The sequence below is a fragment of the Sapajus apella genome, unplaced genomic scaffold, assembly GCF_009761245.1.
Source record: "Sapajus apella isolate SASKATOON/1434 unplaced genomic scaffold, GSC_monkey_1.0 scaffold119, whole genome shotgun sequence".
Taxonomy (NCBI): domain Eukaryota; kingdom Metazoa; phylum Chordata; class Mammalia; order Primates; family Cebidae; genus Sapajus; species Sapajus apella.
The window spans coordinates 361,047-378,860 of NW_022437059.1; the positions used below are offsets into that span (position 1 = coordinate 361,047).

General features: G+C 46.5%; 1 protein-coding gene across 7 annotated transcripts in view; it reads right to left on the reverse strand.

Annotated features, from left to right (window-relative positions):
• The window catches only part of SSR2 (signal sequence receptor subunit 2), a 20,524-nt gene that overhangs the window by 1,584 nt on the left and 1,126 nt on the right, over nt 1–17,814 (reverse strand). The window contains exons 2-6 of one of the 7 annotated variants that reach the window (XM_032260602.1): nt 17,432–17,434; nt 11,112–11,266; nt 9,419–9,517; nt 6,134–6,242; nt 3,067–3,144 (exon numbers count right to left, since the gene is read on the reverse strand). In XM_032260602.1, the coding sequence (XP_032116493.1) occupies nt 3,067–3,144; nt 6,134–6,242; nt 9,419–9,517; nt 11,112–11,266; nt 17,432–17,434 (444 nt within the window). The other 6 variants (XM_032260601.1, XM_032260605.1, XM_032260604.1 and 3 more) reach the window with 6 other exon arrangements.

Here is a 17,814-nt window from a genome sequence, read left to right on the forward strand (position 1 = left end):
GCCTCGGCCTCCCAAAGTGCTGGGATTACAGGCGTGAGCCACCGCGCCCGGCCCAATTTTAATTTTTTTTAGAGATAGGGTCTTACTCGGATACTCAGGTTGGAATGCAGTGGCACAATCATAGCTCACTGCAGCCTCAAACTCCTGGGCCCAGGTGATTTTCCAGCCATCCAAGTAGCAAAGATTACAGGTGCCCGCCACCAGGCCTAACTCAGCACAATTTTTTTTTTTTTTTTGAGCTGGAGTCTCCCTCTGCAGTGGTGTGGTCTCGGCTTTCCGCAACCTCTGCCTCCCAGGTTCAAGTGATTCTCCTGTTTCAGCCTCCCAAGTAGCTGGGATTACAGGTGCGTGCCACAGCACCCGGCTAATTTTTTGTATTTTTAGTAGAGACGTGGTTTCATCGTGTTAACCAGGATGATCTCGATCTCCTGACCTTGTGATCCGCCCGCCTCGGCCTCCCAAAGTGCGGGGATTACAGGTGTGAGCCACCATGCCCTGCCAACTCAGCACAAATTTTAAGCAGAACTTTGGCCAGGAAGGTTCCTCACTGACCAATCCTGATATAGAATGGCTCGCTAAAGACCAATCTTTCAAGCTGTGAAGCCAAAGGACTCACTTGATCCAAACCAGACTCGAAGAGAAGCTTCTGTTCCAGACAATCTTGAAGAATGGAGATGCCCCCCTGGTCCTACCCCTGATAGTCAAGCCTCCTATGATGTAGCCCTTGTTTGCGTGTCAGGCCCCCTCGTTTCCATTCCTCCACCTCACATTCTGCCCTTCAGCCTTGATAAACTACTTGCCATTCCTGAGTCACACCATTCTTTTCTCAATCTTGGCTGCTCTCCTCAAGTGCTTGCCCTTCCTTACCTCCTCCAGAAAGCCTCCTCTCTTTTTTTTTTTTTTTTTTTTTTTTTTTGAGACGGAGTTTCGCTCTTTTTACCCAGGCTGGAGTGCAATGGCGCGATCTCGGCTCACCGCAACCTCCGCCTCCTGGGTTCAAGCAATTCTCCTGCCTCAGCCTCCTGAGCAGCTGGGACTACAGGCACGCACCACCATGCCCAGCTAATTTTTTGTATTTTTAGTAGAGACGGGGTTTCACCATGTTGACCAGGATGGTCTTGATCTCTTGACCTCGTGATCCACCCGCCTCGGCCTCCCAAAGTGCTGGGATTACAGGCTTGAGCCACCGCGCCCGGCCAGCCTCCTCTCTTTAGATGTTCCTGCTGCATGTTCCTCCAGCACCTGGCATATAACCTCTATCATAGCATTTTCCCCATTTACCTGTTTTGAGTCCTCTATGAGCCCATGAGATCTTGGGTTTTTTGTTTGTTTGTTTGTTTTGAGGTGGAGTTTTGCTCTTGTTGCCTAGGCTAGAGTGCAATGGCGCAATCTCGGCTCATCGCAACCTACGCCTCTTGGGTTCAAGCAATTCTGCCTCAGCCTCTTGAGTAGCTGGGATTTACAGGCATGTGCCACCACACCTGGCTAATTTTGTATTTTTTTAGTAGAGATGGGGTTTCTCCATGTTGGTCAGGCTGGTCTCGAACTCCTGACCTCACGTGATCTGCCCACCTCAGCCTCCCAAAGTGCTGGGATTATAGGCGTGAGCCACCACGCCCAGTCTAAGATCTTGTTATTTATTTATTTTTTAACTTTTAAATTTTATTTCAGGCTCACGCCTGTAATCCCAGCACTTTGGGTGGCCGAGGCGGGTGGATCACGAGGTCAAGAGATCAAGACCATCCTGGTCAACATGGTGAAACCCCGTCTCTACTAAAACTACAAAAAATTAGCTGGGCATAGTGGCGCGTGCCTGTAATCCCAGCTTCTCAGGAGGCTGAGGCAGGAGAATTGCCCGAACCCAGGAGGCGGAGGTTGCGGTGAGCCGAGATCACGCCATTGCACTCCAGTCTGGGTAACAAGAGTGAAACTCTGCCTCAAAAAAAAAAAAAAAAATTTTTATTTTAATTGATGAGAGGTTTCTATGTTGCCCAGGCTGGCCTTGAACACGTAGCCTCGCCTCCTCATGTGCCAGGACAACTGGCCCGAGCCACCGCAACTCCCACATCTTGTTATTTTTAGAGACAGGTTCTTGCTTTATCACCCAGGCTAGAGGGCAGTGGTGTGATCATGGCTCACTGCAGCCTCGAACTCTTGGCCTTGAGTAGTACTCTCGCCTCTGTCTCCCAAAGTGCTGGGATTACAGGCGTGAGCCATGGTGCCCAGCCAGCCTGTAAGATCTTTAATGGAAGGGACTGTGTCTTATTCATCATTGTTTCTCCAAAGCAGAGCATAGAATGAGCATATAATTTGGAACATCATACTTATTCACTGAATGAATTCCTGCATTCAGTACTTTAGGCAAATCTTCTTTTTTTTTTTTTTTTTTTTTTTTTTTTTGAGACGGAGTTTTGCTCTTGTTACCCAGGCTGGAGTGCAATGGCACGATCTCGGCTCACCGCAACCTCCGCCTCCTGGGTTCAGGCAATTCTCCTGCCTCAGCCTCCTGAGTAGCTGGGATTACAGGCACGCGCCACCATGACCAGCTAATGTTTTGTATTTTTAGTAGAGACGGGGTTTCACCATGTTGACCAGGATGGTCTCGATCTCTCGACCTTGTGATCCACCCGCCTCAGCCTCCCAAAGTGCTGGGATTATAGGCGTGAGCCACCGCGCCCGGCCAGGCAAATCTTCAAAAAATTCTTTCCTGGACTAGACCACAATAAAGTTCCCACTTCACCTACTCAATGATCTATGACCCTCTGAATCTAACCAGATATTTTTTAAACCTCAAAATAGACCCAGGAGTCTAAGATGGGTCTGTACTCAAAGATGGGACTCTACTCAAGTCAGTTTTATGGTTTTGGCAACTGTGATCTCATTGCCAAAAATCTCTGGACATGGCTAAATCAATCTATTTGATACTATCTATATCAGACACCAAAAAACAGACAGACAGGGCAAGAACCAACAAACAAAACAAGTCTATGGAAGCCAGGGGGGTCCAGAATGTAAAGGGCATTCTCACACCAAGGGACTGATAAGAGAGAACACTGCAAAGCTTACAAAATGGGGGGAGAATCGCCGGTCGAACTCCCGCTGAGCCAGGATTCCTCCCTGTCCAGGTGCACTGGTAGAGCCAATCTGAAAAGCAGAAAAGAAGGACATTAAGGCAAATCTCCAACTCATCTAATCTGAAAAAGGGTGGTCCCAAGCAACCCAATTCTATGCATTAGATTCTTAGTTCTCAAAGGCCCAGGAGAACTTCAAGAAGATGAGGGAAAGCTTTTGGCTAGAAAGAGTTGGATGATTCTCTTAGCGTGTTATAAAGAGGAGTACACAGGAGCCAGAAGACCTGAAAAATACCCCTTGGTGAACATTTAGTAAACAGGGTAGGCCAGGTATGCAACTGAAATTAAAGCCAAATTCTTCTGTCTGAGCCTCAGACTCTGGAAAGAGTGAAGTTGCTCACCACCACTGGCCCCTCTACAGGGCAGGGTGTGCAATGGAATGACTTACCCTTGCTACTCATTTACTTATTCCTCCAGCAAACATACTCTACTTCACACAGTTAATGTGAGGCTCAAATGAAATAGCAGAAGCATACAGTGAAGTACAAAGCCCTACCCAAATGTACATTACTAGAGGAGAGGCTGAGTCTGGCCCACATTCCTTTGCCTTGGAGAGGAGGCCAAGAGTTTGGAGCACGCTGCAAACAACTTTATTCTAAAGTGGCAGCTGAGCCTTTGTTTTCATGTTCATTAACCCATCAACTACCAGGTAGAACCAGAGAGTCCTGAGGTTGGTTCTGAAAGCAAAAATGATACAGGATGTGAAAACACAGCTAGGTTTAGAAGAATATGGTTCCATGTAGTTTATGAAAAAAGAAAATGTGGAAGGTGCATTGAGTATTAGTTCTTTCCGTTCTATGGTTGACTGTGTTAAGTCCCTTCCCTACTGTGTACTAATTAGCCTACAGCCCTACTTGTATGGAGATTATACATTTTAGCTTCATAAATTTATACATTTATGACTTAAGCTTTTTGAGGGCCTGGACAGTATCTTAATACTCTTGGTGTTCCCCAGAGTCTGGCACATTTCAGGGGCTTCCTAAAAGTCTGTTGACCTTTACATCAATCAGTCAAAACACTGTTAACTACTGAGTTTCTATCATATATGGGAAACAGAAATCTAAGACAGTCACTGGCCTCAAGGAGTTTATAATTAAATTGGCAGGTGTTGGGTGGGAAGATGGAAGATCTCTACATAAGAAACAAACTACTGAAGACAGTGATTAAATGTTCAAGTACACAGACTGTAAGTGCTACAGAAGTTTAGATGCAGTCAATGCATGTTTATGAAAGAACGAATAGCGGTCAGGCGAGGTGGCTCACACCTGTAATCCCAGGACTTTGGGAGGCTGAGGTGGGAGGATAATGAGGTCAAGAGTTCAAGACCAGCCTGGCCAACACGGTGAAACCCTATCTCTACTAAAACTATAAAAAATTAGCTGTTGTCCCAATTACTCGGGAGGCTGAGGCAGGAGAATCGTTTGAGCCTGGGAAGCAGAGGTTGCAGTGAGCTGAGATCACACCACTGCCACTCCAGCCTGGGCAACAGAACGAGACTCTGTTTCAAAAAAAAAAAAAAAAAGAATAGCAAAGAGCAATATGAATTGAAAACCGAAAACAAGGAGACACTACTCAAAGCTGGGTCTTGAGAAGGCTTCAGATGTAATGGAGTGGAGGGAAAAGAGTACTTCAAACAGAACAAAGGCACAGAGGAGACGGTAAGGACTAAGGTGGGGGAGAAGGTGTGGGAAGGAGCTTGGCCTAATTAGGATGTAGAGTCTATATGGGCAGAGTGGGAGAGAAGGCTGGAGGCAGAGAATAGCTAGACTATTGGAGGGGTGCAGTGAGAGGCAGAAAAGCTCAGCCTTGATGCCATAAACAGGAGCAATCTAAGCAGTAACAGTGGAGGCTGGGAAGAATCTGACAGTGGCAGAGAAGACACATTGGAAAGGCAAGGACATCAGTAGGCAAGCAAATGACACATTCCAGATGAAAAGGAAGGCAGAAGGAATGAAGAGGAGGCGAAGGATATGGTACATGTCCCCCATCCATTTCAGTCACTCTAGTCCAGAACTTTAATTTGAACATACTTCCTTAGGACAATACCAAGTGTCTGGTTAACGTTATCTCCCTCAGAATTTAGTAGCTACTGTGGAAATTTTTTGTAAGAGATTTTGTTTTAGGATCTATACTTTTTACATGGATACCCATCACCTTAAACACTTATCTTTTTTTTTTTTTTTTTTTTTGAAGTGAGGTTTCTCTTTTTTTCCCCGGCTGGGGTGCCGTGGCCCCATTTTGGGTCACTGCAGCCTCAGTCTCCCAGGCTCAAGCAGTCCTCCCACGTCAACGTCTTGAGTAGCTGGGATCACAGGGGCATGCACCATGCCCAGTTAATTATTTAAAATGGGGGTCTCACCATATTGCCCAAGCTGGTCTCCAACTACTGGGCTCAAGCAATCCACCTGCCTCAAGCCTCCTAAAGTACTAGGATTACAGGCGTGAGCTACCATGCCCTGCCCTGTCTTTACTTTATGATGGAACTGTTCAAATGCTTCTCATCTGGCTATTTTGAAATATACATTAGATTACCATTAACTATAGTCACCCTACTGAACTATCGAACACTAGGTCTTATTCCTTCTAGCTGTATTTTTTTTTGAGACGGAGTCTCACTCTGTCCCCTAGGCTGGAGTGCAGTGGTGCGATCTCAGCTCACTGCAACCTCTGCTTCCTGGGCTCAAGTGATTCTCCTGCCTCAGCCTCCCAAGTAGCTGGGATTACAAGCGCCTGCCACCACGTCCAGCTAATTTTTGTATTTAGAGTAGAGATGGAGTTTCTCCACGTTGGCCAGGCTGGTCTCGAACTCCTGACCTTGGGTGATCTGCCCGCCTTGGCCTCCCAAAGTGCTGGATTACAGGCGTGAGCCACTGCGCCCAGTCCTAACTGTATTTTTGTATCTATTAACCAACCTCTCTTCATTCCCCTCCCATCCCCACCACAAGTGATTTTAAGGGAAGGCAGATCCAAATTCCATCCAGCTAAGAGTTTGGGCAACTCACCACAACGGGCCCATCCTCCTGGGCCAGGTAAGTAATTGTTGCTGAGGTAAAGTTGAAATAACCAGCCTTGAGAGGGCGCAGGACCACGGTGTGGGAGACATTGCTAGCACTGGCCAAAGAGTTAAGGAAGGGAAAGAGATGAAGCTAAGGTTGTAGCAGCCTTTCAACCTGTGGACTAAACGCACCATTAACAAAACAGTTGCCAATAAGTGCTGAACTCATGCAGGAATGAAAAAATATAGGCTTCTTTTTAAAATTTACTTTAATATTAAAGAGAGAGAGAGAGAGAGAGAGAGAGAGAGATGGGGTCTCACCTTGTTGCCCAGGCTGGTCTCAAACTCTTGGGTTCAAGTGATCCTCCTGCCTTGGCCTCCGAAAGTGCTGGGATTACAGGCATGAGCCACCATACCTGGCCTAAACTTCTATTTTAAGTTTGAAGTTTATGGTATTACAGGTTGTCTTTCCAGGTAAATTTTAAGGGGCCCATGTTATATTTGGTGTCATGGTTTTTGAAGTAAACTTCCAAAGCAATATATGTTATGGATAAAAAATTATAGTCATGGGCCAGGTGCGGTGCCTCACGCTTGCAATCCCAGCATTCTGGGAGGCTGAGGCAGGCAGATCACAAGGTTAGGCGTTCAAGACTAGCCTGGCCAATATGGTGAAATCCTGTCTTTACTATATACAAAAATTAGCTGGGTGTGGTGGCATGCGCCTGTAGTCAGTCCTAGCTACTCAGGAGGCAGAGGCAGGAGAATGACTTGAACCCGGGAAGCAGAGATTGCAGTGAGCCGATATTGCACCACTGCACTCCAGCCTCCAGCCTAGGTGACAGAGCAAGATTCTGTCTCAAAAAAAAAAAAAAAAAAAAAAAAATGTATGTGTGTGTGTATATATATATATATATATATAAAATCATTTAACCAGCTCTTCTTTTGTTAGTTAAAAGAAATTATAGTCAGGTCAGGCATGGTGGCTCACGGCTGTAATTCCAGCACTTTGGAAGGCTGAGGCGGGCAGATCACGAGGTCAAGAGATTGAGACCATCCTGGCCAACATGGTGAAACCCCATCTCTACTAAAAATACAAAAATTAGCTAGGTGTGGTGGTATGTGGCTGTAGTCCCAGCTACTCAGGAGGCTGAGGCAGGAGAATCGCTTGAACCCAGGAGGCAGAGGTTGCAGTGAGCCGAGATCGCACCACTGCACTCCAGCCTGAGCAAGAAGAGCGAGACTTCATCTCAAAAAAAGAAAAAATACATCAAGTCACTTAAGCTCATAGAAAATCTTCCAGTAACTATAATTGAAGGAAATTCTTGAACATGTAAAAAAAATAAAATAAAAACAAAAACAAGGCCAGGCGCAGTAGCTCATGTCTGTAATCCCAGCACTTTTGGGAGACTGAGGCGGGTGGATCACAAGGTCAGTAGTTCAAGGCCAGCCTGATCAAAATGGTGAAACCTTGTCTCTACTAAAAATACAAAAATTAGCTGGGCATGGTCGCGTGTGCCCATAATCCCAGTTACATGGGAGGCTGAGGCAGGAGAACTGCTTGAACCCGGGAGGCAGAGGATGCAGTGAGCCAAGATCGCGCCACTGCACCCCAGCCTGGTGACAGAGCAAGACTCCCTCTCAGAAAAAAACAAACAAACAAACAAAAAATACAAAGACCACTATTTACCCTCACCAAGAAACCCAAATATGTATTTATTGATTGATTGATATGATTTGGATCTGTGTCCCTGCCCAAATCTCACGTCAAACTGTAATCCCCTGTGTTGCAGGAGGGGCCTGGTGGGAGGTGACTGGATCACGGGGGCAGATTTCTCTCTTGCTGCCCTCATGATGTGAGTTCTCACAAGATCTGATTGTTTAAAAGTGTGTAGCACCTCCCCGTTTACTCTTTTTCTCCTGCTTCAGACACGTAAGATGTGCCTGTTTCCCCTTGCCTTCTGCCATTGTAAGTTTCCTGAGGCCTCCTCAGCCATGCTTGCTGTACAGCCTGCAGAACTGTGAGCCAATTAAACCTCTTTTCTTTAAAATTACCCAGTCCCTTAAAGTTAATAATACTGATAGCTCTGATTAAAAAAAAAAAAAAAATTACCCAGTCCCAGGTTGTTCTTTATGGCAAACTGAGAATGGACTAATACAATTATTATTTGTTTAGGAGACTAGGTCTCACTTTATCACCAAGTCTGGAGTACAGCAGCACTATCATAGCTCACCGCAGCCTTGAATGCCAAAGCCCCAGCAATCCTCTCACCTATGCCTCCCAAGTAGCTGGGACTATAGGCATGTGACATCACACCTGGCTTAAATTCACAAGGAGAAAAATACCATCTAATTCAATACTCAGGAAATAATTGGGAGATTAGAATAAGAGGCTCACTGAATAAGAGACTTTAAAAGGTCACCCCAGGTCATTCATGCTAGCATCCCACTTAATTTCTTTCTTTCTTTTTTTTTTTTTTTTTTTTTTTGAGACGGAGTCTTGTTCTGTCACCCAGGCTAGAGTGCAGTGGCACGATCTCAGCTCACTGCAACCTCTGTCTCCCGGGTTCAAATGATTCTCCTGCCTCAGCCTCCACAGTAGCTGGATTATAGGTGCCCGCCACCTCGCCTGGCTAAATTTTATATTTTTAGTAGATGGTTTTACCATCTTGGCCAGACTGGTCTTGAACTCCTGACCTTGTGATCCACCTGCCTCAGCCTCCCTAAGTGCTGGGATTACAGGTATGAGCCACTGTGCCTGGCATAAATTTCTTTTAATTAAGTATCTATATCCTCCCAATAAGGTATGTTTCAGGGTCTTTTTATTTTTTTGAGACGGATTCAAAATGTTTGAATCCGCCTCCTGGGTTCAAGTGATTCTCTTGCCTCAGCCTCCCAAATAGCTAGGACTATATATAGGCACGCACCACCATGCCCAGCTAATTTTTGTATTTTTAGTAGAGATGGGGTTTCACCATGTTGGCCAGGATGGTCTCAACCTCTTGACCTCATGATCCGCCCACCTCAGCCTTCCAAAGTGCTGGGATTACAGGTGTGAGCCACCACGCCCAGCCTGTTTCAGGGTCTTATAATCTGAACCTCAGGATCCTCCTTCTTCAGCTCTACTCTAAATCACTCTCACACAATTTACACCAACCTCTCTTGCTCCATCTTATCCAGAGAGATGACAGGAAGACAGCCACACACATCCAGCCTATTTGTAGTACCCCTGGTGCTTTGTAGGCAAGGCTCTCCCTGCTCCCCAACCCTTCATCACCCAGTGCCAAGAGGATACGGGGCAATCCGGTCCCATTTGACATTGAGCATTCCAGACACAATGCCAAAGTCTTCTGGAGGGAAGGAATCATCAGATAGTTCCACATCTAATGCAGCACTAGAAAATGAAGGAAACAAAAAGGGTTAGTAAGTAATGGACATAAAATTAAAGCAATAGGCCGGGCATAGTGGCTCACACCTGTAATTCTAGCACTTTGGGAGCCAAGGTGGGCAGATCTGTTGAAGTCAGGAGTTTGAGACCAGTCTGACCAACATGGTGAAACCCTGTCTCTACTAAAAATACAAAAATTAGCCAGGCATGGTAGCATACGCCTGTAATTCCAGCTACTTGGGAGGCTGAGGCAGGAGGATCACTTGAACCTGGAAGGCAGAGGTTGCAGTGAGCCAAGACTGCACCATAGCACTCCCACCTGGATGACAGAGACTCCATCTAAAAAAAAATAATAATAATAAAATTAAATTAAAGCAATAAACAATCAAACCTGCCTGCTTCTCCAAAAAAAATCAGAACTGCAAAAGAGTCATATAGTAACTTGGTTCTGTTTCATCGAAGAATCCAGGTCAAGGTCTGGATTCTATTGCTCAGAAGCACCAAAATAATCAAGTATTCAGGAGGCAATGGGTCCAAGTTCATCCTTGCCTCAATTTCTCTTCATGAACATGCCTGTGTGTGTGGAGGAAGGGAGAAGAACACAGTGAATGCAGAGGAGAAAGTTAAAGGGAATAAAAGAAAGTCAACAAAAATGCTCTAGGCTAATGAAAGAAGGAAGATGACACAGTTTTTGGTTTTTTTTTTGAGATGAAGTCTCACTCTGTCACCCAGGCTGGAATGCAACGGCATGGTCTTGGTTCACTGCAACCCCCTCCTCACGGGTACAAGCAATTCTCCAGCCTCAGCCTCCTGAGTAGATAGGACTACGGGAACGTGCCAACATACCCAGCTAATGTTTGTATTTTTAGTACAGACAGGGTTTCACCTTGTTGGCCAGGCTGGTCTCAAACTCCTGACCTGTCTCAGCCTCCCAAAGTGCTGGGATTACTGGTGTGAGCCACTGAACCCAGCCTTTTTTTTTTTTTTTTTTTTGAGACCGAGTCTCAGTCTTGTCGCCTAGGCTGGAGTGCAGTGGCATGATCTTGGCTTACTGCAATCTCTGCCTTCCGGGTTCAAGCAATTCTCTTGCCTCAGCTTCCCAAGTAGTTGGGATTACAGGCACCCGCCGCCATGCCCTGCTAATTTTTATATTTTTAGTAGAGACGGTGTTTCACCATTTTGGCCAGGCTGGTCTCGAACTCCTGACATCTGGTGACCCTCCTGCCTCAGCCTCCCCAAGTGGTGGAATTACAGGCATGAGCCACCATGCCCAGCAGGAAGATTACACTTTAAACTCCTGAGGAAACACGGAATTATGTATTTTCTGTGCCTCTATCTTCCTCTCTTTGTTTCTCCACAATTCATGCTACTTTCGTACTTTAAAATTCTTCCAATGCAAAACGTGAAAGATGGTTTCTTGTAGCTTAGGTAAGAATGTCCTCCTTTAAAGTAGGTCCCACAGTATATTCATTCACTCAATATATCTGATGCTGGAAGTGTCCCAAAGGGAAATCACTACTCATCAATATGTTCCCTATTCCCTTCTGAGAACTAAGAATCCAGAAATAGGCTTAATCTGGTAACTCCAGGGTCTCCTTACCTTGAGCCGACATTGTAAATGTTGTACTGCAAGGTTAGGTCTCGCCCCTCCACGGCATATCTGTTCAGCAGTGACTTGGAAGCCAAAAGCCTGGCTCCCTCCTCTGCTTGAGTGACAGCAAATAGAGCCAACACCACAAATGCCAGCAGCCTCATCTTTAGAGAAAAAAGTAAAGTGAGTTATCAAACCAAGTATGTAAAAGTCACCAAAATTCTCCTGACAGCGCTCCCGTAGAAAGCTCCTTCGATGCTACCAGAGCGGCAGCAGCCCCTTCCACAGAGTGGTCCATAAGCCACCGAGCAGACCCGTTCTCCAGAATCTCCTACCATCTTTACCCTGCAGCCCTCGAAAAACCGGTCCAAGCACCAGTACATCTACTGCCCTCTTCCTGTCAGAAGCCCCGGGATGCCCAATGGCTGGTGTACAGAATAGGGCTTTCCTTGGGGTGCCTGATTTCCGCCGATCTTGGACCTGCAGGAGCCTGTAGCCTTCCCTCACACAGGAGTGTCCACAGCTGCAGTCCTCCCTCTGGTCCTCTCCTCCTTGGCTACAGGGCCTCTGGGATCCCACGGCGGACTCGCAGGGTCCTCCTCACATGCTTGTACCCCACTCTCCAGTCCATCCCCTGAGAGCCCATTCGTCCTCGCCCGTCACATCCCTTTCTGGGTCCCTCGGGCGAGGGGGGGGTCAGTCAGCTCGGTCCCCCTCCCGCTTGTCAAGGTTACACGTCCTCCACCCAGCGCGTCCTCTGCTCTCCCCGCCCTCCCCGAGCTAACCCCCAGCCACTGAATGATGCGCGGACACGAGGGGCTCGCCTCTCCCGCTCGGACGCCCTAAGCCTCCGGACTCACCATTAGCATCTGCAATGCTTTTCCGGCGCCACAAAAACCGGAAAAGACCGTCAGCGACGGAAAGACCGGAAACAAGCACTGGTTGGAAACCAGGATATTCCGCCCAATGCCTTGTGGGAGTTGTAGTTCTTGGAGAAACCCTTTCCCTTTGTGGGAAAAACCTAAGAGGTTTTGTTCGTTCTCCACGCTTGTCTTGTTCGGCCCTCTTTGGGGGGGCTTTTCAAGCTGATTTTTCACTACTATATGTGACCTGCACCTGATTGGGTGCTTTGAGAAACTAGCAAACCTAGAAATTTGGATCATCTATGTAAAATGTCAACTAGTACTGTCGAACTAGGAATTAGAGAAAAGCTATTCCAACCAGTATTTTTTCTATTCTCAGACGAGACACGTAGACATTCCCTACATCCAGCAGGTCACCGAGTCTTGAGCTTTATTTAGAAGCCCTTTGAAGTGCCAGAAAAGCAGATCTTTTGTTCTCCATTCCTACTATAACTGCTTTAGTACTTGCTGGTTACTTAATGTGGATTTTACTCTAGTAGTCTTTCTGTCTTAGTTCTTTCTCTGCACTTTTTATTTTTATTTTATTTTATTTTTGAGACAGGGTCTTGCTCTGTACAGGCTCGAGTGCAGTGGCGCAATCTCGGTTCACTGCAACCGCCGCCTCTTGGGTTCAGGCGATTCTCCTGCCTCAGCCTCCCCAGTAACTGGGATTATAGGTGCGTGCCACCACGCCTGGCTAATTTCTTGTACTTTTAGTAGAGATGGGGTTTCACCATGTTGTCCAGGCTGGTCTTGAACTCCTGACCTCAGGTGATCACCACGCTCAGCCTTCCAAAATGCTGGGATTACGGTCTTGAGCCACCACGCCTGGCCTCTCTGCACTTTTTAGTCAGCGGCCAGATAAACTTCTCAAAACAGCATTTTGAACAGTAGACCTTAGGTTCAGAGGATGAACTGTGAAGTTAGGCAGTCATGAATTCAATCCCAGATCTGTCACTTACTGGTTAGGTCACCTCGAACAAGCATTGGTTACCACATCTGTAAAACAAGATAATTATAGCACTCACAAAAGGTTAGTGTATCAAATAAGATGTTGTATGTAAAACTCTTAAGTACAGTACTCAGCACATGTATGTGCTCAGTAAATGGTAACTATCAATATTGCTGGTTGGTTTTTGTTTTTTTTTTGAGATGAAGTCTCGCTCTGAAGTCTCGCTCTGTCACGCAGGCTGGAGGGCCGTGGCTTGATCTTGGCTCCCTGCAACCTCTGCCTCCCGGGTTCAAGCAACTCCCCTACCTCAGCCTCCGGAGTAGCTGGGACTACAGGCGCGTGCCACCACACCCAGCTAATTTTTTGTATTTTAGTAGAGACTGGGTTTCACCTTGTTAGCCAGCATGATCTTGATCTCCTGACCTTGTGATCTGCCCTCCTCAGCCTCCCAAAGTCCTGGGATTACAGGCATGAGCCACCATGCCTGGCCACCTGGGTAATTTTTTATTATTTTATTTTATTTTAGAGGTGGGGTTTTGCCATGTTGCCCAGGCTGGTCTCTACCTCCTGGGCCCAAGTGATCCACCCACCTCAGCCTCCCAAAGTGTTGGGATTACAGGCATGAACCACCTTATTTTGCTCAAATATTGCTTTCTAGAGCCATTTCTCCAGGACTAGAAAGACAGAAAGTGTGGGTATTCTTGTTTCTCAGACTCTGCTACACCCAAAAGGAATATATCTTCAGCACACACTGTAAACGCCTTACTAAGTAGCCACTTCTGGATCCAGAAGAGAAATGTCTTTATCCTTGGGTTTCCCACTTAAACACTGACCCTTTTCCTCCTCTATCCCATCCAAGTCACCTATTCTTTCTTTTTCTTTCTTTCTTTCTCCTTCCTTCCTTCCTTCCCTCCTTCCTTCCTTCCTTCCTTTCCTTCCCTTCCTTCCTTCCTTCCTTCCTTCCTTCCTTCCTTCCTTCCTTCCTTCTTTCTTTCTTTCTTTCTGACAGAGTATTGCTCTGTCACTCAGGCTGGAGTGCAGTAAGTAGCATGATCTCAGCTCACTGCAACCTCGTTTAAGCAATTCTCCTGCTTCAACCTCCCGAGTAGCTGGGATTACAGGCATGTGCCACCACACCTGGCTAATTTCTACACTTTTAGTAAAGACAGGGTTTCACTATGTTGGCCAGGCTGGTCTTGAACTCCTGACATCAGGTGATCCACCTGTATTGGCCTCCCAAAGTGCTGGGATTATAGGCGTGAGCCACTGGTCCCAGCCCACTTGTTCTTTCATTGGTACCTTTAGCATTCTTTTGTTGAGCAACTATTATGTATCAAGTACTGCGATAGTCACTGTAAGAGATGCAAAATAGGATATGGTATCTGCCTTAAAGGAGGATGACATATAGTCCTAACCATAATGAAAGGCAAATGAGATGTCAAGCACTCCTCAAAAAAACAAAAAACAAGGGCCGGGCGCAGTGGCTCACGCCTGTAATCCCAGCACTTTGGGAGGCCGAGGCGGGTGGATCACGAGGTCAAGAGATCGAGACCATCCTGGTCAACATGGTAAAACCCCGTCTCTACTAAAACTACAAAAAATTAGCTGGGCATGGTGGCGCGTGCCTGTAATCCCAGCTACTCGGGAGGCTGAGGCAGGAGAATTGCCTGAACCCAGGAGGCGGAGGTTGCGGTGAGCCGAGATCAGGCCATTGCCCTCCAGGGTGAAAAACAAGAAAAAACCTCTGTCTCAAAAAAAAAAAAAAAAAAAAACCAGTCAGGCAAAGGTGGTTCACACCTGCAATCACAGCACCTTGGAAGGCAGGATTGCTTAAAGCTAGGAAGTTCGAGACCAACCTTGGCGACAAAGCAAGACCTGTCTCTACAAAAAAAAAAATTTTTTTTTTTTGAGTCAGTCTCCAGGCTGGAGTGCAATGGTGTGATCTTGGCTCACTGCAACCTCTGTCTCCCGGGTTCAAGCAATTCTCCTGCCTCAGCCTCCCAAGTAGCTGAGACTACAGGCGCGTGCCACCATATCTGGCTAATTTTTGTATTTTTAGTAGAGACAGGATTTTGCCATGTTGGCCAGGCTGGTCTTGAACTCCCTACTGACCTCATAATCTGCCCACCTTGGCCTCCCTAAGTGCTAGGATTACAGGCGTGAGCCACCGCACCTGGCCAAAAAATTTTTTTAAGTAGCCAGATATGGTGCTGCATGCCTGTAATCCCAGTTTACTCAGTAGGCTGAGGTGGGAGGATTGCTTGAGCCCAGGAGTTTGAAGCTGCAGTGAGCTATGATTGCACCATTGCATTCCAGCTCGGGTGACAGAGCAAGAACTGTCTCTAAACAAAACAGAAAGGCCAGGCTGGGTGGCTCATGCCTACAATCCCAGCACTTTGGGAGGCCCAGGACAGATCACCTGAGGTCAGGAGTTCGAAACCAGCCTGACCAACATGGAGAAACCTCATCTCTACTAAAAATACAAGATTAGCCACGTGTGGTGACACATGCCTGTAATCCCAGCTACTTGGGAGGCTGAGGCAGGAGAATCACTTGAACCTGGAAGGTGGAGGTTGTGGTGAGCCCGAGATCAAGCCATTGCACTCCAGCCTGGGCAACCAAGCAAAACTCCATCTCAAAAAACAACAACATACACACACACAGATTCAGTGGCTTCTCATTGTCAACGACGTTAAATCCAATTCCTTTATCTGGTAGATAAGACCCTTCACTTTGGTGATCCCTAGTACCCTCTGCTTCAGCCAAATAGCTCCCTCTTGCACACTTTCTCATCTTCAGACCTTTTATTAGTGCAAGTTATTGAAGTTCAAAAAAATATTTATTGATTACAGACTATTGGAAGCCCTATGCCAGTTGCTGGATACAGGAAGATGTAAGACACACTGCTTGGCTTAGAAGAGTTTATAATCTGCTGGTGTAGACAGATGAACAGAACAGGACTTGGACACTGTCCTAAGTGCTCAGACAGAGGTTAGTTAGCATGTGATTTGCTACCCTATGGTTTGCTTTTTCTTTCTTTTAATTATGTCTTTTTGAGGAACAAGAGTTCATTTTAATTATAGTGTCCTCTTAAAAAACAGTAAATACTTACTGCCTCAGAAACAGTGCCTCTTGATGCTCTGGCTAGTACTTGAGGACTTTGGACATTTGGGAAGGAAACAGACTCTGAATTAAGACAAAATGTGACACCTACCCCCGATATAGTCGATGGGAAACATCCGCCAATGTGACCTATGTCAAAGTGAGTCTGTTAAGAAAATCTCCTGGATTTAGTATAGATTGATTTTTTTCTTTTTTTCTCTAGAACTAGAGAGAACCTGGGAAAATGTGGTGATAACAGATCATTTCACCCCTGGAACTCTCACGTATCTCACTGTGGATCAGAAAGTCTCAGACAAGGGATGGTCTGGTGAAGACACATCATCTCTGTTCAATCTCCCTACTGGAATTCATTCTGACTAAAGGGGAGATTTTGAGTCAATTGCTAAAGGAAGTGTTTCTGTTGAAATTGGTATTCTCGCCGGGCGCGGTGGCTCAAGCCTGTAATCTCAGCACTTTGGGAGGCCGAGGCGGGTGGATCACGAGGTCAACAGATCGAGACCATCCTGGTCAACACGGTGAAACCCCGTCTCTACTAAAACTACAAAAAATTAGCTGGGCATGGTGGTGCGTGCCTGTAATCCCAGCTACTCAGGAGGCTGAGGCAGGAGAATTGCCTGAATCTGGGAGGCGGAGGCTGCGGTGAGCCGAGATTGCGCCATTGCACTCCAGCCTGGGTAACAAGAGCGAAACTCCGTCTCAAAAAAAAAAAAAAAGAAAGAAAGAAATTGGTATTCTCCAGAAGAATACCAACATTTCCTGTTGTCCTCAAGGGGACTCCAAACCAAGAGATTGAGTAGGACTTTGTTAGATGAGCAGGAATTGTGTGTCAGGATTGGAGGCGTACAGGGCCAGTGAGAGGCAACCTGCGGTGTGAAATTGTGCCCCTAGAATGATATCACAGGTTTTATGCCCTGTTTCTTTTCTTTTTCTTTTTTCTTTTGCTGCTGAGATGGAGTCTCTCTCTCTCTCTCTTTTTTTTTTTTTTTTTAAAGATGGGGTTTCAGCAAGATGGCCAGGCTGGTCTTGAACTCCTGACCTCAGGTGATCCACCCACCTTGGCCTCCCAAAGTGCTAGGATTATAGGCGTGAGCCACCGCGCCTGGCCGAGATGGAGTCTCTCTTGCAGTAAAAACAAAGCCTAAAGCAGAGTAAAAGAAAAAAAAAAAAAAAAAGAGATGGAGTCTCGCTCTGTTGCCCAGGCTGGAGTGCAGTGGCACGATCTCGGCTCACTGCAACCTTTGCCTTCCAGGTTCAAGCAATTCTCTGCCTCAGCCTCCTGAGCAGCTGGGATCACAGGCACCCACCACAATGCCCAGCTAATTTTTGTAGTTTTAGTAGAGACAGGGTTTCACCATCTTGGCCAGGCTGGTCTCGAACTCCTAACCTTGTGATCCACCCACCTCGGCCTCCCAAAGTGTTGGAATTACAGGTGTGAGCCACTGCACCTGGACTTCTTTTTTTTTTTTTTTTTTAAGGCAGGGTCTCACTGTGTCACACAGGCTGCAGTGCAGTGGCTCAATCATGGCTCACTGCAGCCATGACATCCTGGGCCCAAGCAATCCTTTCTCCCTAGTAGCTGGGAGTACAGGCATGCCCCATTATGCCTATTTTTTTTTTTTTTTTTTTTGTAGAGATGGTGTCTTGTTATGTTGTCCAGGCTGGTCTTGAACTCCTGGACTCAAGTGATACTCCCTCCTCAGCCTCCCAAAGTGCTGGGATTATAGGCATGAGCCAC